Consider the following 25,357-nt stretch of genomic DNA (forward strand, 5'->3'; position numbering starts at 1 on the left):
GGTAGGAAGCAGAACAAGAAAATGTGTTCAGGTGGAAAAAAGACAGAAAAAGAACAAAGATAAAGAAGAACACAGAAAAGCAAACAAAAACAAAAGCCAAAGCACACACAAGACGTATACGTAATAAGACAAAAGAACGACTACAAATGCAGCGGTGAAGCAACCGATAAAGAAGAAAAGAAAAGCGAATAAACGAAGAACGTGAAAGATCCGCACGAAGAATTCACAGAACAATGAGTGAATGATGTGCAAGTGGGCGTGGCACTTGCAAACATTGCAAAATAACACAAAAATTTATGGAATTCCAATAAAAAATTGTAAAAAGTGGAAAGATTTTTAAGAATTTAAAGGTTACAATCAGAAGAAAATTGTGGTGAAAATGGGGAACAAATAAAGTATATACGGTTTAATATTAAATATCAGTTTGAGTAAGTGTGGTATTAGAAAAACATAAAATTTTTAGAAATTAAATACTAATTTTAAAGATAAATTAAAAAAAAACAAAGGTAAGTATGAGCTCAATATGAATATTTAAGTTATAGTCCAAGGAAAAGTATAAATAGCAAACGAATAAAGTATTTAAAACTTAATTAATGCTTATTTACTGTTCAATGTCAAATATCTATTTAATATTTAGAAAATATACGATTTTAATAAATTAAATACCAACTTAAAAGCGATAATCTACCATAATTTTAAGGTAAGCTACATCTAACATAAAATCGAAGTATAATTTATCCTCATATCTTTAAAGTTTCGCCTCAAAAAATGTCACTTTCAATGCACAAAAAATATCACTGGATAGTTAGCTTTGAAATAAATCTAAGCATTGTTCAGCTGTCGGTACCTGAATCAATTATGTTGATTAAACTCGTTACGGCGGTTGAATGAATATACCCATGAACAGTTGTCCACAGAACACCCACACATCACCCATCGGGTTGGATTCCGTGGTGCACCTCAGGCATTCGTCTGCCCAGGCTCAAAGCACGGGCCATGCGAGTTGAATAATCGAATAATCGGAATCCAATGGAACCGCATTAGATGGACCGCTGAGCCTCCGCATTCCAGTGGCAACTGAGGTTGACCTATGGCCTGCATCCCGCATCCATGCATGTATCCCAATTCCACCCCATCCCTAACTTTGTCACACATCCTTGTGGATTTTCACACAGCCAGAAAATGGGTTATCGTTCTTCTATTAAATTATATATTTTTGTATATTATAATAATACAATATTCAGTGCAGAAAGTATGTATGAGCAACTATGACCAGTAAGTATCAATGAACTATGTTCATTGTTACTATGTTCAGTAAGTATATTTCAACAGTAAGTAACTATGTGCAGTAAGTAACTCCAAATACTAAGTATCTATGGCCAGTAAGTATCTATATCCAGTAAGTAACTATGAGCAGTAAGTAACTTTAAGCAGTAAGTAATTATGATCAGTAAGTATCAATGAACATTAAGTAACAATAATCAGTAAGTAACTCTGAACAGTAAGTATCTATGACCAGTAAGTATCAATGAACAGTAAGTATCTATGACCAGTAAGTAACTATGATCAGTAAGTATCACAGAACATTAATTAAGTTTGACCAGTAAGTAACTCTGAACAGTAAGTACCTCGACCAGTTAGTAACTATGAACACTAAGTAACTATGATCAGTAAGTAAGACTTGCAACTTTTGTAACACAACACATATCTCAGACTTGGCCGGCAGCAGTCACTTCGTTCCGGGGAGGTTAGAACAAGTTGGGAATTATATGCACAGATGCGCGAGATTTGCCTTGGAACAAGAGCAACCTATTTGAATGAAACTATGGGGTTATTCTTCTATATAACTTCACTAGAGTATAAGTCGGAGCATGACGAATCGGTGGTCTATATATATATATATCTATATATATATATATATCTGACATAGGAACAATCGGACGAACTATGATCAGTGAGTATCTATGATCAGTAAGTACATATCTATAAACATTAAGTAACTATGAGCAGTAAGTAACTCTGAACAGTAATTATCTATGACCGCTAAGTATCAATGATCAGTAAGTATCTATGACCAGTAAATATGTATGATCAGTAAGTATCGGTTATAACGGTTGTTTTTTTTCACAGTGCAACGAGCATCTCCTTGCAATTCCATGGCCAAGTTGGAAAACATTTTTGGCCATCTTTTTCTTGCTGGCCCTCTCGCTCGTACGCCCGAGGCAATGACTTTTACACATCGCAGCATATGGCCATCTCATACCCCCTTTTCCGCTTCTGGGCTGTCCCCCTTTTTACGCCGTTTTCAACGGCGCATCTGAACGCGCTCAATTGTATCGTCATTGACGTCGGCTTCGACTTCGACTTCAACTTCGACGTCGCCGTCGCAGTCAACGTTGCCGCCTGGCAGCGTGTAAAATTGAAAGACTTACTCACACAATTGAGTCAGCCAAAAGTACACAGAAAAATATACATATATTATCATTATGTTTTTCCGAGGAAAATCACCTGACGCGAGAGTCAAACAAAAAATTAATAGCCCGTTTAAAAGTATTTCATCAAATTGAATGTGAAAATGTGCTGGGTAAAATTTAAAACTAAAGCAGGAAGGTATCTAAAAAAGCCGGAGAGGTTCTAAAAGAGCAGGAGAGGGTCTAAAAGAGCAGGAGAGGGTCTAAAAGAGCAGATGAGGGTCTAAAAAGGCAGAAGAGAATCTAAAACATCTTAAAACCGTAGAGGATCTAAAAGAGCAGCAGAAGATCTACAAAATATATTTATCAAATAAATTGATTGGTAAAACTTCCTTTATGCACCTTTGTATTCTTCTAGAACAATATAGTCTAAGAATATTTATTTAATAATAAATGTATAATTGATTTGAGTAATTAATTTGTGTAAAATAGTAATTTTAATCATTTCCTTGTACTTTTAATTAAATGGATATTATTATATAAATATTAATTTCAATTATTTCCAAGAAAATGATCAAATGATCAATTATTATTATAGCAAACAAAGACAAAAGATAGTCATTTTAAATAAAAACCAGTTGGTTTGTATTAACAGACGATTCTGTTATAGCCATATGTTTTCATTAGAATCACCTGAAACTGCAGTTTTATAGCAAGAATAATAATTTCAATGTTTCCTGGAACTAATTCTTTTGGTACCCACAAATTTCTCTCAGTGGCTGGAGCCATGAAACTTGCGTTACCGGATTTCGGATGCTGTTTGTTAGCCCCTCTTTTTCTCTCTCTCTCTCTCTCTCTCTAGCTCACCCTACCTCCTCCCTCCCCCTCCCTCTCTCTTACTCTAAAAACTTTAGATTCGGCTATAGCTTTTAAGGTTTTATGTTAGTTTCTAGCTTCGCACCTTCAGCTCTCTGGCTCCCTGGCTCCCTGGCTCTCTTTCCACCTCTCTTCCTTCCCTCGTGGCCAAACTCCTATTGATTGAGCTTCGAAACAACAACAACAAATTCATGGCTTTGGAATTTGGGCATTCGGTGTTACTTTTGGTTAGCAAACTGGAAATTCTTGGGGGTCTGTTGGAGTTGACCCAAAAAATAAAAGCGGGTTTCAAGAGTGGGGCGGCGGGAGAGAGAGAGAGAGAGAGAGGATAGCAATGCAGCGGCGCAGACTGCAGTCTGCAGCAGCACTGATTATGATGCCGTTGCCTTATCAAAAAACTGTGATGGGATGGGATGGGATGGGAGGGGGGGAGGAAAAACCACTCCACCCCACGTTGCGTATACGCCCCTTTGGAATGCCACACAGTGCCGGGAAAAACTGTATTTGCACTGCAAAAACTGGAGATTCGAATAATGTTGATCCGATATGGGTCAGCAGTGGACTGATTTATTATCCACACATTCCCATATATGTATGTATGTTTAGGGCGATGGGGGTGGGTCAATTTAAGCTTAACAGTGAGCCGGAATCGGATGTATCTATTGGATAATGAGATAAATAGATACATGTATAATATAGGCTTATTACAAGTCTATCTTCTCTGTGAAACGCCCCCAAATATTTATCTACAAATACATGGAAATTATATTTAAATTCCTTATATAGCAATTAAATATTTGAATTCCTCATATGTATATTAACCATACATAAATTCTATATACATATTTTCCCTATATTATAAATGAATTCCTTATATTAAAATTGTCGTCTTTAAAGTACTAAGGACGTTGTTTTAATTATGTGGGTGACATTTATATATAGTTCAGCGTCTTTCTTTTAAAGATAATACTGAATTAAAATATTATCAACATATTATTATTATTAACATATTTGTGTTTAAATAATTTCTATATAATGTTAGATGTAGTTATCTTGTTAGAAAAATTAAGATGCAGGTTAAACAAAGTTATTTTGTTGTAAAAAAGATATAAAAATCAATATCCAGGTTAAATAAATTTTAAAAAATCAACAAATTCCGAAAAAATGGCATCTGTTTCAAAAAAACATGAAGCAGATTTGAGTTTAGCAGACTTAGTAAAAAATTTCCTAACATCTCATTTTAGATTAACAGGATTTCGACTTCAAAAAAAGGAAAGGGAAAATTTACATTTAAAGATCGCTAATAATATTTTTCTGTTTTTAATGAGTTTATAAGGAATGTTACTTTTTGGTATGTGGGCCCCATAAAATGTATTTCTTTTTTTCATTTATACGTTAAATTTTTGTGTGTGTTTTTTTATGTGTTTATTTTTTGACAGTTGATTTCCACTTTCGACAAAACTTGTTTCGTTTTGAGGTTAGTTTTCTTTGCTGCTGTCTGCTGCTGCTGCTGCTGCTGCCCGAGTTATTGCTGTTTTTGTTTTTAGAGTTTTTTCTTGTTTAGCCACTTTTTACAACAACAACAATAACAACAACAACAACACGTGGCTGTAAGCAGCTTTTATTTCTATTTCGCATCTCCTTCGCCCGCACACACACGGTATCTATCGCCATCTTCTCACTAGCTTTGTCTATTTTGCAGTAATTTCCAGTTGGCTGAATTCGGTGGGAGGCTGTACGAGAGCAACAGAGAGAGAGAGAGAGAAAGAGAGGAATGCAGAGAAACAGACAGAGAGAGAGGAGAGAGTGGGGTTTTATAACTCCCACCATTTCCATTACCATTTCCATTTCCAAACGCTTTTTTGTTGCCCACTTTTTGATGGTCCATTCCATTCTACAGCAGCAATGGGATCTGGCCCAAACTGCTCACTTTTTTTGCACTCTCACGCCCACAAAAACGCTACCAACACAAAGCACAAATCACAAAAAAAAATTATAATAAAAAAATCAGAAAACGTAAAAACACGCAAAATATATAAAGCAAATTCCGCTCTCAAGCACAGTGTTAATGGGTTAAACTGAAGTTTTGCCCATAATAATGAAGAGAAATATAGCATTAAACAGCTGCCACCGTGTCTAGTTTTCCCATTTCCCATTCAGTACACGCTATGTTATAATAATAACAATAGTAATAATAAGAATATTTAGATTACAACTTAACATCAAAGGCATGAAAAGTGCCGAAGCCCTCAACTAAATGTAGATTACACAAAAAGACCCCTCAAGGAGGTGAAATAAAAGTAACGAAGGCCACCTGCAAACTCCAAAAATTTACATTTAGTGACGTCTTATATAGTCACATTGGCAAATCATTAATTGCAAATATTTTTAGAAGCTGTAACTTAAAAAAAAAAAAATTAATTCCATATAATTTTATTATAGCATCTAGTATTGAAAATAAATAATATTACAGATGTATAAATATAATATATTAAATTTTTTTTGCAGGACAATAAGATGACATTAATTAATTAATAAAAGAAGAAATTTGCTAGGTTAAGAAATATTCTACATATGCGTTTGGAATAAGTGCAATAAATAGAAGTTTCAAGCTTGTCACACTAGGAATAAATAAATAAATAAATATTCTGAATAGAATAACAAAACGAAACGTTGGATTCCAATTCAGATTCCACATAATATTAGTTCATTAACAAAATAATACTTTATAAATCCAGTGGGGTTAAATTTTTAATATTTATGATGCAATAATGTTTCTGAAACATTAGAAAATGATGTATTAATATGCTTTTTAATTTTTTTACAGCTTTATATATATTATTTATATTATATTTGTATTTAATATATTCTAAAATAATTCATTTCTGAATTTCAGTATCTGAAACCGTGAGTTTTCGGTTGGAAGTTAATAAAACCAAACAGAAAAATTCATAAAAATGTTTTTAAATCAAAACTTTGCCTAACAAAATTTTCCTTGAAAAATTTTCGGTGGTGAAACCTGCATTTCATCTCATAAATTCTCTAATGTGAGACTATTTGCATAAATTAATGGATCAATTTCCCTTTTTAATTCAATTTCCCACTTAGTAACAACCTTTTCTTTAAGTGTAATTCACGAGTCATGGCAGTTCAAGCCATTGGGTACACATTTGTGTACCTGTGTGTCTTTGGCAGGTACAAAACACAACACTGTTGATTCACGAACTCTGCCAATAGATAGTTTCTGCAGTTTTCAGAGTAACTTTTTGTTTCCACTCACATTGCCGCTGCGACTGCGCTGTTGCTGCTGCTGCTACTTCTACTTGTTTAGCTTCTACTGCTTTTGCTGCTGCTGCTTTTGCTTCTGCTGCACCACAATAAAACAACAATAGATCAAAACCAAATATTTAATACACCGAAAAAAATATAAAACACAGACGAAACGAAAGCGAACACCGAGACGCCAACGCGTGCGCGCAGTTTGTAATTAAAATTAATATTGAAATCCGCTGAGTGACAGAGAGAGAGAGAGAGAGAGCGCACACCGAGGGCACAAGCTACTGCGAGGGCGAGAGCGAGAGCCACGAGAACGAAAGCCGGAGGTAAAGCGGCGACACTGCAACGTTGACGCTGCGGAAACGTCGATGGTCGCCGAACAACTGTAAGCGGCTTCACTTGCCAAGCGACCGACCGTGCCAGACAAGCGGCCAAAAGAGACCCCAAAGGAGAGGGAGAGAGCGAGAGAGAGCCCCCCACAAGAGAGCGGCCCCAAAAGCTCAGAAAGAGGGAAACAGGGAGAGCGAAGAATTGACCGCAAAGCCGATTGTAAAGAGGCAAAGCCAAGGTTCGGTCTAGAACACCTAATACTCATTATCAGATAAGCAAAGTAGAGATCGGCGGGGAGTTTGAGAATAAACATATGTATGTACCTACATATGTATGTACATATATATTTACATATTTTATAGATATCCTACTCTTACTATTTGGATCTTTAATACGATACAAAATTTTAATTTTCTTTAAATTATATTTAATACATATTAAAGAATGGCAGGAATGCTATTCATTAAGTTTTTAAATAAATTAACAAAATAAAATGTGGTATTTAAGGTGAATAGCTAAAGTTTAACTTAATATAAAAATTTATTTGAATAATAATCAATAATATTCATACACTTCATATAAAAAATATTTAATTTATTAATAATCTATTAATATCGATTTTGTCCATATAAAATTCCCTAAATTAACCTCGAAACCCATATACCCTTGCACTCTTCGTTTACAGGGTATGCAAATAATGAGCGATGAAAAGTTAGTAGAAGGAGAAAGAGAGAGAGAGAGAGTCGGGCTTTTGAGAGAGCCACATAGAAAGATCAGTTCAGATAGACAGTTATTAAATGAAATGTGAGAGTGGAGCAAGCACCCAATCAGACATGTTGCTCCAACTGGACCATGCCAGTTGCCTTTCAACTGTACAGGTTATCCCATAACAGTGAGTATCAAACTGCAAGAACTTTTGTTAAATTGAAAAGTAAAGAAACTACAGATCATCTTTGTGATCTTTATTATAATATTCTTAGAAAACTCGAACTCCTGCTAATATATATTTTTTCGTTAAAAATGTAGTTTTTATGAAACTTTATCTTAAATGTTTATTTATATTTTATTTATTTATATATTATTATGTTTCTATTACTTATTATTTAAAGTTTTTTGTATACTGTTATTCTTACTCTCAGAATAAATGTATATGGCCTATAATAACTATATTTGCTAATATCGCCAAATCATATTTCACTATTAAATAACATATTAATTTTAAATTCACGAGGGTAAATAATTAAATATTTCATATAAAAATTTAATTTTCACACTCACCCAGTCGAGAATCATTCTTCTTTCGCACGCGGAGACAAATGGTACAGGATTTAATGCACTAAATGGAAAGATATATAAATTAAACAAAAGGAATTAGTAAATGATTAAAACCAACTCCAAATAGATTAGAGCTAAGGAGTAAAGTTGACTTTGCCGTACGTCGTGTATGTGTCGAATGACCTCCGTGCGGGATATGTTCTCCAGGGTCAGGCCATTGACCTCGAGTATCTCATCGCCCACTTCCAGATTATCGCGATCGGGCGGTGAGCCGTATAGTTTAATTTTACCCTCCACATTCTCGACGAGTATGATGACATAGCCCGATAGTTCGACAACTTGTTGCTGCAAAAAAAAAGGAAAATGAGAAAAAGGGATGTGTTAGCATACGATGATAATCAACATTAAATTTACCTAATTAAAAATAATGTGAAAGACAGTTCTTTCGATGTATCTAAGCTTTTATTTTCACTTACAAACTATTTAAGATAGTTAATAGTTGTTTTAGTAATGAAGAAAATGACAGCGAATTAATGTGGAAATTGGAAATTTTAATATTTTGCAGTGGCACATGGTGCGTATACTTAATACTGAATGGTTTCCTTTACTCACGAATTATTTTAAACTCCTTTTTATCTATTTATCTCTTTCTCCTTTTATCTCTTTTTCCTTTTATCTCTTTCTCCATCTCTTTCTCTGTCTTCTTCTCTTTATCGAATTAACTTCTAAATTGGAAATTTTAATATTTCGCAGTGGCATACAGGACGTATACTTAATGCTAAGCGATTTACTTTCCTCACGAATTTATTTATAACGTCTATTTATCTATTTTTCTGTTTCTTCCTTTATCTCTTTCCCAATCTATTCTTTTCTCTCTTTCTATCTTCAGCGAATTAACTTCTTAATTGGAAATTTTAATATTTCGCAGTGGCATACAGGACGTGTACTTAATGCTAAGCGATTTTCTTTGCTTAAGAATTTATTTATAACGCCTCTTTATCTATTTATCTGTTTCTTACTTATCTCTTTCTCCATCTATTTTTCTCTCCTTCTCCGTAGCGAATTAACTTGTAAATTGGAAATTTTAACATTTTGCAGCGGCACACGAGGCGTATACTTAATACTAAACGATTTCTTTTCCTCGCGAATTTATTTATAACATCTGTTTCTCTATTTATCTTCTTCTCCCTTTATATATTTCTTCTTTTTTCTCTTTCTGCATCTCTTTCTCTTTCTCTCTTTTTCTTTCTTAACTTGAAGATTATTTTAAACATTTTTCAGCGGCATATGGAGCGTATACTTAATACTAAACGATTCTCTTTGCTCACGTGTCTTTCTCCCTTTATCTCTTTTTCCATCTCTCTTTCTCAACGGATCTCCCTCTCTCTATTTTACTCTCACTCTCTCTCTCTTTCCCTTTCTCTATTCCTCTCCCTCTACCTCTTCCTCTCTCTCTCTCTCTCTCACTTGGTAAATGCCTCGCATAAAGTCATTTTCATAAATGCTTGCCTAAATAGCAACAACAACTTATTTATGCTTCTTATGGGGGCGTACGGGTAAGCGGGGGCTGTGTTATGTTATGGACTAAAAACAAAGAAACACACACACACACAGAGAGAGTAAAAAAATTAAATTAATTACACAAAAGGATGAAGAACAAAGGCATCAGCAGCAAGTCTCGCTCAACAACAAACAATCAAACTTTAGTTCAAACACGAGTGTGGGTGTGTGAGAGTATGTGTGTGCGAATGTGTGTGTGTGTGTGGGAAGTTTTGGCCATTATTGCCTGGGCAGGCTCGTTATGTTAATTACAACAAATTATGCTCATGCGGCTCCTCTAGCTCCTAGCTTCGCGCATATACGGAAGGACACCCACCAAGCACCGAGGACCGAGGACCAAGGACCGTCGCACACCCACAGTCACAGTTACAGCCACAGCACTATGTGGAATTTGACCCGTTTTCGTGGCCAAAATTAAAATTTTTGAAATTATTAACATTTTTCACTGCAGGTTTCTTATATAATTATGGTTATGACTATAGGAAGCTATTTTAGAAAAGTGGGCGTGTCAACGCCCCCCTCCGCCCACAGAAATCGAAAAAAAATCGAATATTTAAAGCAATTTTTAAGTTAGAGACCCCAATTTTGGAACACAGGATGAATTTCTTATTTTAAATGTGTCCTGTAAATTTGGTTCAGATCGGATAATAAATGTAGAAGTTATTTAAGAATATCATTATTTTTGGTTTTATTATTCTACATATTAATTATTAACTTCATCATTGTCATCAATTTCATTATTATTATAAAAAAATATGTATTGTCGTCTTCCCTAACGTCGATATCAGTTTTAACGGTTAAGAAAACCTTATATTCTGCGGAGTTTGATTGTTCCACAATATATTTCCGGAGAAATTGAACCTCCCTTGCTTACGCCACACTACTAGCAGTTCTGCATTTCTGACCAAGATGTTGCTTCCTAATAATTCAAATTACGCAAAAGACCGCAAAAAACGCACAATGAGCCTATATATTTTGAATTCAGAATTGACAAACCTACAACATGTATATAGACACTCGCTGATACAATTTGAACCTTTTTTTAAAACCCTTTGGAAAGTTCAACTTTATTTCCAAAAGTGACAAATGGACACCACTTGCTAAATGTACAAATTTTAAGAAAAATACGAATGCAACACGCAACATATTAGTATCAACACAAAGTAATAACCTGAAGAATTAATATTCAGTTTGAATTAGGTTATTTAATGATTTTATGTCAGAGATATGCCAATTTGAAACTGCACCGCAAAGTCAACTTATAAGACAGCCCGTGGTGTTCGCTTGCAACAGCTGACTTTAACAGCTGTTATTTTAACATTGAACTGTTAAGTTAACATTTTGGGTATGTAACATAGCAGTTTGATCAATTCATAACATGGTATCATTGAAAATACGCAAATTTGGATACTTGCGAAAAATGAGTTTTGGCCACGAAAACGGGTCAAATTCCACATAGTGCACAGGCGTGTAATCGGTGGGCGGCCCTTTGATTGCCCTCCAAAGGTTTGACAGTCACCGGCCCACCAGAACGACAGGAGTTAGGGCCATTCAAAAGCCATTAATCCGTAAAGTCAGGCTGCACACACACACACACACACACACATACAACGAATTTTCCACAAGTAATTTAATTAATAAATCATTACTAGAGTTCACTATAGCTTTCACTTTCTGTATGCAAGGGAATTTAAGTTGGAAAATGCCTCTCTTTAAGAAGCATTTTATATTGCTTTTAGAATATTATAAATAAAACGTTTAAGATAAATAATTTACGTCTAAAGGTAAATTTCCCTAAGAAGGTTGTGCATTTACGGAAAATTATGTACCTCCAAATAAATCTCATGTAACTTAATAATAAAGAGTAAAAAATAAATAATACTAATAAAATTGTAAAGTTTATGCCAACTTGTTCAAATATTTTTTAAAAACTTTAAGAACCTTGAAAGTTTGTATTTTAAATCAATTATATGTATATATTACTCCTTCCAAATAAATTATGTTTATATACGATAGATATTTTGTATTTAAAATTAAACATTAAATTAACTTTAGCATCCTTGTTTATAAGTAAAATCAAATAAATCTATAAATAAAAGAAACCTCTGTTGTTAATGTATAATAAAGTTTTATCTGGTTTTATTTTAACATAAAATATAATGAATATAAAATTCAACGAAAAGATAAACTAATTTCGGCGAACCAATGTTTATATATCATTGCAGTTGCATTTTATTTATAGGATCGTATCGGAAATAGTTCAAAGCTAAGCTCAAAATATTCCCATTCTTTGAATTAATATTTATCAATATTTTTATGATAATTTTTTCGACAAAACAAAGTTTAAAAACTCGTATTTCAGCCAAAAAAGCATTAATTTTAATTCGGAAAATTGTTCTAGGCTAATATTTATTAGATTAATCAATCTGCATACTCAATTTAAAATATAAAAAAAATTACAAATTTCATAAATTTTTTTCCCCAAAATTTTAACGATGTAATCAATCTGCATACTCAATTTAAAATAAAAAAAAAAATTAAAATTTCATAAATTTTTTTCCCCAAAATTTTAACGACGTAACCCCTTAAAAAAGTTTGGAAAAATTAAAAAATATTTTTTTCTTTCTAAGATGGCTAGATCGATTCGGCTGTTAATTCTGATCAAGAATATATTTGATTTATAGGGTCGAAAATGTTTCCTTCACTGATTAAAATTAAATTTTCCTCTGCAATATTCTTAAAATACAAATTTTTATTTAATAATTTTTTTAAAATATTTGTTGGGACAATCAAAGTTTAAAAATTGCAAACCTTTGTCAAAAAAAGCATTAATTTCAATTCGGAAAGCTTTTCTGTGCTAGTTTTTAATAAGTTTAAAAAACTGCATACTCCATTTAAACTTTAAGAGAATTACAATTTTTGACATTTTTTCAAAATTTAATTGTCACAATTTTACGCCTTTAAAAATAGAAAATTTTTTTAAAAAATTAAATTTTCGTCTGACCTAGCTAGATCGACTCGGCTCTTGATGCTGATCAAGAATATATATGATTTATAGGGTCATGACATGACTCCTCACTACGTTTGAAGCTTTTGACTGAAATTATAATACTCTGCAAGGGTGCAAATAGTAAAAGTATTAAAATAAGACCAAAGTAGATTTACGCTACTTCTTGTGACCAAATGGTCCCGATTTTATGACCAAAACCTTATTTCTTTCTATCAGTATAGAAATAAGTTCTATAATATATTATTTTTTATTTAATTAATCTTCAAAATAAAGTCACAACTTTTGGCAACACAAAGCCACTAGTAGCTAAAAACCACTTTCATTAATATAAATTTAATACATTTTCGAAATAATCCCGACAATATATTGTCTAGAGTCCCAGCAGACAAACAACACTCAATGATGCACGATGAATGAATGAGAATGACTTGAATTGAGGAATCTTGGCTATTTATTTGGCATTAAGTACCGGCACTTTACACTCCTAACCTGATAAATATTTAAAATTGACACAAGAGCAGCGACGAGATGGCGCCTTTCACCTTTTGGCCAAAGTCCCAGTGCCAGTCCCAGTCTCTGTCTCAGCATCCTCAGCATCCTTGGGAATAATTCATGGCCTGAACGAAATGCATCCGCAGCAATTTAAATACGCTTCAAGTTCATTTCACATAGAAAACCAGAAATAAAAGCGACACAAAGAGGCCAACAACAATGGAGAAAAATAAATAGACAACATTGCAGACCACAAAATGCAAACCGAAAATTGGCAAAAAGCACTTGAGAACCATTTAAACCTGGCTGTCTGAATAAAAAAAAAAATACAAAAATAAAATAAAAACGAGAAAAAAACATAAAAATAAATAGAAATAACAAAACAGAAAACCGACTGCGTTGAGATAAATTTATGTAAATGTCAGGGATGGTAATATCGAATCGCTATTAATTAATATATTATTTAATATAGATTTAATTATATGTAATCTAATATATAAAATTCTCGTGTCACAGTTTTCGTGCCCTTACTCCTCCGAAACGGCTTGACCGATTTTGATGAAATTTTTTGTGCTTATCCGGTATCTATGAGAATAGGCCAACATCTATTTTTCATCCCCCTAAATGTTAGGGGTAGTCCACCCTTAGCGTTTCCAAGTGACCCTACTGCTGCGCCATCTACAGGCAGCCAGCTGAATCAAAGCATTTCCTGTCAAACATTCAAAACATATTGAAAGAAGAAACTTGAAAAGTTCTGAACCGTTTATGCCCAAATTTTTAGAGAACATGCGTTGAGGTTCCAGCTCGGTTATTGACTACTTTTGATGTTGATAGCTTATCTGCGGCTGCGAATATATCAATTTTTTTAGCGTTTCCCCGTGCCCCTACTACTGCGCCCTCTACAAGCAAATCAAAGCATTTCCTGTCAAACATTAAAAACATATTGAAAGAAGAAATTGGAGATACAAATTTTATTTTTTGTTCAGGTTCAGTAAGAAACGAAGTCATGCCACCAAAAAAGTCGAGATTGGGTCGTTGTATTCGCAACACAGAAGCAAAAAGACGTAAGATTACGAATATGACTGACGAAGAACGGGCCTCCTTCCGAGAGACTGAGCGGCAGAGAGCAATGCAAATGCACATAGAGGAATCAGCAGAAAGACGAGCAGATAGGCTTGAGAGAAAACGATTGAGAGTTAGGCAGTCGGGTTCTGCAGCAATCGATTTGATTCACTCTCAAAATAATGATCGCGACAGGGCAAGGGTAACTGAAGCGCTTTTACAGCTTGCAGCAGATCAAACCCTGCAATACAATCGTCTTGCATTCAGATATAATCCAACTGTTGATTATAGCTCGAATCGCAATGTCGTTATTGGCCAGATGCATCAGGTCTGCATATACTGTCAGGCTCTCAAATTCAAAAACGAACCAAAAGGATTGTGTTGCGCTTCCGGGAAAGTGAAATTGCCTCAACTTGAAGCACCACCAGAGCCTCTGCACTCTCTATTCGCTGGATCTACTGCTGAATCGAAGCATTTCCTGTCGAACATTAGGAAATACAACTCTTGCTTTCAAATGACGTCATTTGGTGCGGAAATTATGCCAACTTTTAAAATCAAAGGACAAATCTATCATAAAGCCGGTTCCCTGCTTCCGTTCCAAGACAGCGAACACAAATTTCTTCAAATGTACTTCATTGGTGATGATGGAGATGAAGTAGATGCACGTTATGGAATCAATAAATCGCTGAAGAGGCCAATTATTTCGCAGCTACAGAATCTTTTTCACGAACGGAACAATTTGGTGCGTTTATTCAAAACAGCAATCGATATGATGCCTTCGGATACCCATAAAATTGTCATTCATGCAGACAAAACGCCTGCTGGAGAACATATCAGGAGATATAATGCTCCAACTATAGACGAAGTGGCAATTGTCATAGTCGGGGATCAGTTTCAACCTCGAGATATTGTTCTCCATCGACGAAACGATCGATTGGTAAACGTCGCAGAAACTCACCGTTGTTACGATGCTTTGCAGTATCCACTAATCTTCTGGGATGGTGCCGATGGATACCATTTCAATGTGACTTATTTCTTATGCGTTCATCCACAATATGCCACAGAGAAACGTGGCAGTCCATTTGGAGAATGGTCAACGTGTCTATTTCAAAGAAAAAAATGTGCAAGAAAGAGTCCTGAATCGGCCAGCGACAACTCTGACTGCCTTCTTCACCTTATGCCAGGAAGATGATTTTGCCAGAACCTTGATGTATTCAGAAGTGCCCTCTTAACCATAATATGCCCGTGCGAAGCCGGGACGGGCCGGCTAGTATTATATATATTCCTTAGTTAAATTTATTTTAAATTAATACATTGTAATGGTGCTTAATAAAATAAGTAAAATAAAACAAATAAAATAAAAAAAGAATAAAGCTTCTCAAAGTTCTGTAATGGAAAATGGATAAATATCGATGTTAATCGCTTGACAATTTATTGAGCCTAGACTCTGATTTGTCCCTTATCTATACCGATATTTTCAGAATAAAAACTATATTGGAAGCACTTTAAATATATCTTTTAAGTGATATTTTCTTCTTTAAGTTGAAAATTTTTTAAAATTATATTATCGATACATTTATGTAGAAGGTACAAAGCTATTAATCGATTAAAAATTTATAGATTAAAAAGATACCAATATTTTCAGAATAAAAAATATTTTGAAAACACTTTAAATATATTTGTATATATATATGATTTCTTGTATTAAAAGACGACATAATAATGTAATCATATTATAGATACTTTCGTCAAAGTATAATTTATAAATAAACGATATTTTTAAATTCCCTTCTCGATAACGCACATCTCTATAATATATATGTATTTGTAAATGCAGAATGGCAGTGAACTCGGGGATGTAGAAAAAGTTGCCTAATTACAAAACAAAAGCCATGGAAGAGGTGGAGAAAAAAGTGGGAGGTGGGAAAATAATTCGTCCTTATTGGGTCACAAAAGTGAATAAAACAGGCGTTGGGCGTTGTGGTCGTGGCAATGTGGCAGAACCGGCAATTGTTGCAAGTGCAATGGCAATGGCAATACCAGCAATTTCAATTGCAACAGCAACAGCAACAGCAACACTATTGCGACAGGCAAACCACTCAACTGGAAGTGAACTCGAGCTCTGGCTGGCAAACGGCCAAAAAGGACACACAAAGCAGGAGGCAACAAGGAATGGAATGAAATGGAAGGGAATGGAATGTCCCAGTGTCCTGGGCCAGGTGCTAACAGGGCCAAAAGCAGACCCATACACACACTCACACAGAAAATGCGGCGAATAAACAGGAAGACTGCTCTCGGTCAACCCTCGGTTGCAGCTTTGCTGGGGAAATGAACAGAAACTGTGAAAATGCTGAAAATTGGGTGGGAAAAAGCCACCGAAAAACCAACGATTCCCAAACTGTTTGCCAGCGTTTCTCGCTTGCCTCTCCAGCCTCATATTTCACGCAATTATCATAGAGTAGATATTTAGTTACAATTTATAATTGTATTCAAAGGAAAATATATACAATAGAATTTAATATAATAGATAGATAATTACAATTTATAATTGTATTCATGGGAAAAAAATATAATAAAATAATTTAATAAATATATTATAACTTTTATATATTTGCTGGTATATATAGTGTTTCTCACCGTGTAAATAATATTATTCCCTTTTTTTTTGTTGGATTAACATGGCAAAGAGTCAGCCCAATTGATGAACTGCCTTAAATAAGAACGCAGGAAAAGCGCGAAAAAAGGCACAAACAAAAAAAGGGAAAATCGTAACAAAAAAAACTGGAACAAAAGGCAAAAGGAAAAGTGCGAAAAAACAGAAACAAACGGCAAAAGCTAAAGAATGAAATCCAAACCTAAGCTGCAGAATTATTGGCGCTTCAACGCCGGATGCAGGCACTCGAAATACACTCGAACGTACACCCAAAAGTACTACAGAGGCCAAGTACTTAGTTAAAAATAATACTTCCTGGATTTTTTTGATTTGTTTTAACATATTTAAATATTTTCTAATTGTATTTTATTTTTGCAAAAAATAAATTCGTTTTTCTAAAAGAGTTATATGTATATTTATAATTTGTTTTCTAATATCTTTGGATATATAAAGAATTAACACAAATTTTCATCTAATGCTTGTTGAATAATTTTCGTAAATGAACCTTTCTTCTCTGATGGTTGTTTATTTTCACAATTTTCGATGTTCTCAATTGTATGAATGGTATAGTATGATATTAAGTGTGAAATCCCAAGATTTTTTGTTTATTATAGAAATACAATACATAATTATATATATTTTTCAACATTAAATAGCTTAATGCTTTTTAAATAAATTTTTAAAAATTGTGATATTTACTAAAAGGTTTATATATATTTCTTTAACTTATCTTGAATTTCTTAGGGGGTACATTTGTCGCTGAAATTTATAGAGAATTAAAACCAATGTAAAGAGGTGCTCAAAAGTAAGATACAAAATATTGCGGGTTGCAAAGGTTTGCTTTGAATCTTTAGCCACACTTTATATGTTCGATCCCTGTTTATAATGCTTCACTGTACTTTTTCCTGTAAGTTCGACTAAATTCGAATACTATAGTATTTACTATTATCACAACCGCAGTTGTTTTGTACATATGTGTGTGTGTGTTGAGGGGTGTTAGGGCAACAACTGGCGACATAGACAAACTGGGGCACTTAAAGAGCCCCTTACTGAGCCCCTTACTGTCCCCTGCCCCCCCTCTCAGCACCTACATAAATACCTCTCCCTCCCTCTCTTTCTCTCTCTCTCTCTCACTATCTCTCTTTCACTCGCCCGCACTTTGTCGCACTCGAATGAAAAATGACAGCAATTACGCTTAAATTATGCGTTTGTTTTCATATGAGCGTCCTTGTAAGTTGTACTTGTTGTTGTACTTGAAGCTCATTTCACACATAGACACATGGCAAGTACGGAGCACACACATATGCAGAAAAACAGAGAGAGAGAGAGATAGAGCAAGAGAAAGAGAAAGAGAGAGAGATAGGGAGTGTAAGTCTAGGCGACAACATTTTCCCTCTACCCGGCTTTCTCTTTTCCGTCTATCATTTATTCCATCGTTTATTATTATTTTTTTTTTTGCTAGGTTTTTTCTCTCTGGAAAATGCTCTGAAAATCTAAAAACTACAAAAATCAAAAGGAATGATGGCAGAATATATATAGAGAAATATATTTATAATGGACAACTAATGCCCCGATCGTGAAAGCATTTCTGTAGCATACATTTTCGGCCAGCTGAAAATCTCTGAAGAAATAGTTGTTCATCAACGTTGTAAGAGTGATACAAACATGACTGTTCAACACTGATTGCATTCTTTACCAACACCCTATTACATATAAATTTAATGAAATTTAATAACTAGATTTATAAAATATATTTGAGTAAAAAAACAAAGAAACTTTTTTTAAAGGAAACCTTCCTCCAAAGCAGTTAATATGATCCCTTAAACAACATTTCCATTATTTTGGTATTATAATTTCAACCCTATTACTCACTTAGCACTTTTTGTTAAATGAAAGAGCATTCAAAGTGCGACCTGATCTTGACTTATTTTCATATATCTCCGCTCCTTTGCGCTTGACTGCTAATGACAAAGCCAAGAACAAGACCAGAAATGAAGGAAAAAAAAAGACATAGACTAGAAGAAAAAAAAAAACGTGGAAAGAAAACAGAGATAGGATGAAGGATGAGAGGGGGCGGGGGATGCTTCACAAAAAGGGAAAGCAGAAAGCAGAAGCAGAAAAGCAAAAAGCAGCTACAGCAGCAGAAGGGCGAAAGCAGAAAGGCGAGAACAAGAACAAAGCACTTGACTTGTCATTTTTGACATATAAATGGCGAAACAAATCTTTGGATATTGTTTTAAATGATGCACACACACACAGATACATATACACACCCACACACACACATACAGACTCTCTGGCTAATAAGCAGCAAAAAGGGATGAATGATGTGGTTGCGGATGAAACCTTGAATGGCAATGAGTATAAGAACGGCAAGAGGTTTGGGATTGGGATTCGGATTGGGGGTCCTGCAGAATCTATGAATCCTGCTCCTTTTTCGGGTAATGATGATACAAGGGAAAGGTTATGCAACAAAGTACCGGGATATAAATAATACAAAACGATACGCACAATTGTCGCTATTGTCATTTGCGTGGTTAAATTCAAGTATTTGTAGGACCAGGAGCCCGTGACGAGTCATCAAGCATATGTCTTTTGGCCTACAGTACAGCGTCCTTTTTGGGGAGGAACGATGGCTGGGTGGCTGGGTGGGTGGGGTGGCTTCTAGAGTGGACCAGCACATGCGCAATTGCAGTTACCGCAATCAAACGCACAAACACACACGCATGTGCGTTTCTTTATGCCCAGTTTTTCTTGCCTTTATTTTCTTATTTTTCCTTATTTTTTTTTCGTGTTGGTGCGGCTCTGAATTAAAGACACTAACAAGAAAAAGGAGAAAAATAAACCCACACACACGCACACAAAAGGGACACACAACACACACCCAGCCACTTAATGAAGCAAAATGTTTCATACTTTTCATTCTTCTGCTTCATTTCACTGGCATATAGCATAAATATATATATATCTATATATTTATATATATTTTTGTACATATATAGTGGTTGCTCAGAATAGCATTGCCAATGGCCATCATCATATATAAAAGTTATTTGAAAATTTCATGGCAATTCATATAAAAAACTTTCTTTTGACAGCCGCAGAAAGTAGCTGGAAGGGAAGAATATGAGCGAAAGCATTTCGCAAAAAACACACACAAGTTAACACACTCTTACACCCACAACCACAATGATGGACAGGCGGCCCATGCGGCGTATGCGTTATTTGCAGAAATTCTATCCCAATGACATACAGTCCACGCTCAATATAGTACCTACAGTCATCAAAAAAATTAAATGATGGTCTCACTGCTGCTACTCATTGTGATTATCACCACTACATTCCCACAGATTTTAAATAAGATATGATATGCATTTCTTTTCAAGAAACTATTTCCAGTTGGTCCACTCTTTAAAAACTACTGATTAAAAACATATGGTTAACATTAATGTTAACATAAACATAACATTTTGACATAAATGTTAACATTAACATAACATTGTAACAAAAATTTTAACATTAACATAACATTTTACCATAAATGCTAACATAAACATAAAATTTTAAGATAAATGTTAACATTTACATAACATTTATAAACATTATAAACAATTTTTAATGCTTAACCACACTGCATAACCAAAAGATTTTAGATAATGAAATGACAAACTTTAATACTAGTTATTTATAATCATTTAATTTACATTTGTAATATTTTAATTGAATATTCCAGACTTTCCTTTACACTTTGTAGTCTTTGTAATAATTTAATAATAATTTGTATAATATTTTATTAAATGTCTGCCTAAATCAATTTAAACCCTTGGTTTTTAATTTCACTATACAGATACAACAATTAAATAAAATTATATATACAAAATTATATATATATATTTTTTTTTCTATATATACTTTACTCTCATCATTTTTGCCTTCGTGTTAACTCAAATGATGGAAATTAATGAAACGTTTTTTATTTATTTAAATTGAAAAACAAAATCCAAAAAAACTACAATTACAGTGTATATCAAGAAAGTTCATATATTAGAGTGCTTACTCTTCAGAGCGCTTTAGCACTGTGTACATGTTTTCTTTTTCCATCTTTACCCAAGAAAACCCTGATCCAAATATTCATCTGCGCAACTGAACTTTTCCAAGAATGAGCAATTCAAAAGAACTGCAAATTAAACACGAGCAAATACAGTAAAAACAGAAGGCAGAAGGACATTCCAAGAAGGCGAAGAAAAGAAAAGCTAATTACAAAGTAACAGGTCGAAAATAATACTCGTGCTCGTAAATATAAAATTAGGAGATGTAATTAAAAGTGCGAGCCTTTTCCAATAAAATATATAAATATAAACAACAGAATACAGAAAAATAGTTTTGAAATATAATAAATTAAACAGAGGATGACAACAAATTGGCCTTGAAACTAACCAGCTAGCAAAATAAAGCTCAAATTTAATTTAAAAACTACCAAATAAACTTTTTGAGCACTAATTTAACGCGATAGTCAATTATAAATATATATAAATATGTATATAAAAGCAAAACTCACTCAAAGGGAAAATGAACAGATGGAAATGAAACAAAGGTGCGGCATTTCATGTAAAATATATACATATAAATTAATACATATGTATACATATGGAAACGTCCTAAGGCAATGTTTATTTACTTTAAGCTTCACAAACCCACCTTTAATTGCAATATAATTATTTTAATGCTTACAATACAACTCCCGTCCATGGAAATATGGAACTTTTATTTCAAAATGGCAAATCAACATTTCCAGGAATAAGATTCATTCTGGGAAGCAACTAATTAAAAATATTAAATAAAATAAAAAAGAGCAAAGGGGCAATATTTATAATTGCAGTCAATAAACAAGGGCCATAAATAATGGATATATGGAACTTTTATTTCAAAATGGCAAATCAACATTTCCAGGAATAAGATTCATTCTGGGAAGCAACTAATTAAAAATATTAAATAAAATAAAGAAGAGCAAAGGGGAACCAAAAAAAAGGGGAATGAGAACTTTATTAGCAACGGAAAAACTTTGCGGAAAATGTGAAACGAACTACAAAGTAAAACATAAAAAGACTAATGCGAAAAGCAAAACAAGAATCTGAAAGGAAAAATATACTTTGTTTCTTTCAAGAGTAATATACAAAAACCTAGAAATTAAAGGTGAATGAAAAAATGAAAAGAAGTAAAAGCAAAAAATTCTTTTAATAAATTATAAAATGGCTAAAAAAAATCAGCTAAGAAACACATAAAAAACGCAGATCGAACAAATGAGTTATTAACATTTTTTTAAGAACAACAAAAAATGGCATTTTTTTTACTTTGAACATTAAAATGTTGATGGTGTATAGTTCATTGCATTTTTCACTACACCTTTCAATTTTTTCTGCATTATCTTTTTTATGAAAAATTCCACAATAAACGATATGGATTAAATTATTATTTAGTAACTGAACTACAATTTAAAAGTATGCTCACAAATGAAAGCTAATTTACATAGCTTTGAAGTATTATTGTGCCAACTTTAAAAATATTTGTAATGCTTAGTTTTTTTCTGTATGAACTGGAACAATTTTAAAGCCTGGAGAAAAATAAACAAATGTAAATTAACACAACTAACCAACATTTAAGAATAACAAGTAAATAACGCTGGCATACATAAATCTACCCTGTTTCAATTTATAAATGATTATTTTTAGTTTCATTTTTTTTCTGCCAAAAAAATAATATTTATATATATAATGTTCCAAACACTCGTCCATTTAAAGGATCTAAGGAGCTCTTACACAGACAGATAGAAGAAAGGGACCTTCTTCAAAAAGCAAATATCAACTTTAAAATGTGTGAGGAAATGGTGCCAACCGGAAAAGCAATGAAAATCGAAACGAAACGAAAAATTACTCACTGGCAACATGACTTTGGGTAGGAGCAATCTACACAGACATCGAAAAATGTTATGCTTTGGTATCCACATTAATTTTTAGATTTTACAGTATAAAAAATCAACAATACAAATTTGATGATTAATATAATTTATAACTAATAAAATGTATAAGTAATAACATTTATAATTATTATACCCTTTCAGGTAATTATAATGTTAGTCAACATATTTTTGATCAGCATTAACAGCTCTCTCCCTTTCTCTCTCTCTCTCTTACTCTCTCTGCCTCTTTTTATCCGGCAGGTCCAACTCCCACTGTGCATCTAGAGCTAACTCTTTCTCTGTATGTTTCTCTGCCTATCTCTTACTCTCTCGCTCTCACTTTCTCTGTTCTCTTGACTCGGGAACTATAAATAGAGGCACTTCGTTCGGCGCGACCTAAGTCTGTCCTAGGGGTACCTAGTGTTAACATCGGTAGTGATAGTGATAGTGATTACCATTCGACCTTAAAAGAATGACGTGGCCAATGGAATACATCTGGATAACCAGGAAGTGATCTTCGATATTATGACTACCCTAATTGAAGTCAACAAGATTCGAAGTCTACACTGGAGGAAGAGTAAACAATGACGTGTCCTACACTCAGGTAAGTCTTAATCATGACAATTATATTATTATATGAAAGGAAGTAAACAATGACGTGTCCTCCACTGGGGTAAGTCTTAATCATGACAATTATATTATTATTATATACATATATAGATGCTATAGGAGGGATCAGACCTTGGTCTAGATTCAGCTCTGCTAGCTTTGCATTTATTTTTCAATTAATTTCCTTATTGCCATGGATCCCAGTACTTAGTTTTAATTGAAAGTGATTCAGCAATTTGTTTTGATGCTATCTACAAACGTATACTCAAATTAATTATAAGATCTTACTATTTCGATAGTTATAAAACTGACCCTGCCTTTAGTTCCTTTACTATAGGTTTTACAGGGTATTATTATTTAAGTCAGAAGCTTCTATCGCAGTGAGGGAGTCATCTCCGACCATATAAAGGACCTATATTCTTGATTACCATCAAAAGCCTTGTCTATTTAGCCATATCTGTCCGTCAGTTCGTCCGCCTGTCCGTCTGTACGTCCGTCTGTCCGTTCGTCCGTCCGTCTGTACTTTTCGACCATTTATATTTGTATTATAATTATATCAAATAAATATTATTTAACTTTTAAAAAAGTATATAAATGAGTATAATAATCACTATAAATTTATAAACTTTTAAATTTTCCAAGTGCATGCCTGTGTCTATGCGATTGCGTTAGCTCTAGTATATGTCTGTGTTTGTTTGTGTGTAATAGCCCAAAACGGCAATGTTTAATTAAAAACGATAAAGGACACAACGCCGGCAATGGGCAATGCAAATAAGAGAGAGAATGGGAGAGGGAACTGGGGGACAGGAGGGTTGCATTCATTAGACGTCGTCGCTCGATTGACAAGCAGCGGATGCAGTTCCCCAGTTACATTTATGTTCCTCCAGTCATCCCCTTTCAGCTTCCCTCCTCCAATAGCAGGTCCTGCAAAAAGGACATACGCACACCGAGCAAATTGAAAGCGGAAATGGGCCCGGGACACCCCCCGTTTCCAGTCCCCCGTCCCGATAACCCAACTCCCACGTTCTCCTCGTTTTCGTCCTCGTTCTCGTCCTCGTCAGAAGGAAGCGAGTTGTCAAATAAAATTTCACTCGAGCTGAAAGCCATTTTCCAATGGGAATTCGAATCATTCGAGACTGCGTCTGCGAATATGAATCCTGATCTGTTTGAGTTGCCGCGATGACAGCCAGATGGGGCAATATTTATAATTGCAGTCAATAAACAAGGGCCATAAAGGGAAAGTATAATTGCGTATATATTCATAAAAAAATGGTAGAAATCAATTCAATTTCGATACAGGAAATACAGAAATATACATATGCGAGCTATATAAACATATAATGAAGAAATTGCACTTTGCTCCTAAATAATAAAAAGTATTAACTAAAATTAATTAAATAGAGGTGCGTTAAAGAATATAGTCCAAAATGAGTGGGAAAAAATGTTAAAAAACATTCTTTTTGAATTCATTTCGAGTATGTTTAATGAATTAAGTATAAAATATGAATGAATTAATGAATGAAAATTTGTTTCGACATATTAAAATTTCAAGACTCATAACTGAGCCAAAAAAGCATTAATTTTAATTCGAAAAGCTGTTCTGTGTTAGTTTTTATCAGGTTAATAAATCTGCATACTCAATTAAAAGTTTTAAAAAATTATTATTTTTTTTTAATTTTTCTGCCAATTTTAATGATAAAAATATGAAAAAATTTATAATTTGTTTTTTTCTGCGGGATGTGTCTAGATTGATTCGCCTGTTGATGCTGATCAAGAATATATATGATTTATAGGGTCGGAAATGACTCCTTCATAGCGTAACAAGCTTCTGACTGAAGTTATTAAAC

At 33.8% G+C, this 25,357-nt stretch overlaps 1 protein-coding gene across 6 annotated transcripts in view; it reads right to left on the minus strand.

The window, feature by feature from the left end:
- The window catches only part of sdt (MAGUK p55 family member stardust), an 82,816-nt gene that overhangs the window by 56,458 nt on the left and 1,001 nt on the right, over positions 1-25,357 (minus strand). For 2 of the 6 annotated variants that reach the window (XM_086829494.1, XM_086829482.1), the window contains exons 2-3: positions 8,331-8,513; positions 8,172-8,229 (exon numbers count right to left, since the gene is read on the minus strand). In XM_086829494.1, coding sequence (XP_086685620.1) covers positions 8,172-8,229; positions 8,331-8,513 — 241 coding nt within the window. Of the gene's footprint in view, positions 1-6,567; positions 6,992-8,171; positions 8,230-8,330; positions 8,514-25,357 lie in introns of those variants that run through there. The other 4 variants (XM_086829500.1, XM_086829489.1, XM_086829483.1 and 1 more) reach the window with 2 other exon arrangements.

Source organism: Drosophila serrata, unplaced genomic scaffold, assembly GCF_035046125.1.
Source record: "Drosophila serrata isolate PLE 108 unplaced genomic scaffold, ASM3504612v1 contig_23, whole genome shotgun sequence".
Taxonomy (NCBI): domain Eukaryota; kingdom Metazoa; phylum Arthropoda; class Insecta; order Diptera; family Drosophilidae; genus Drosophila; species Drosophila serrata.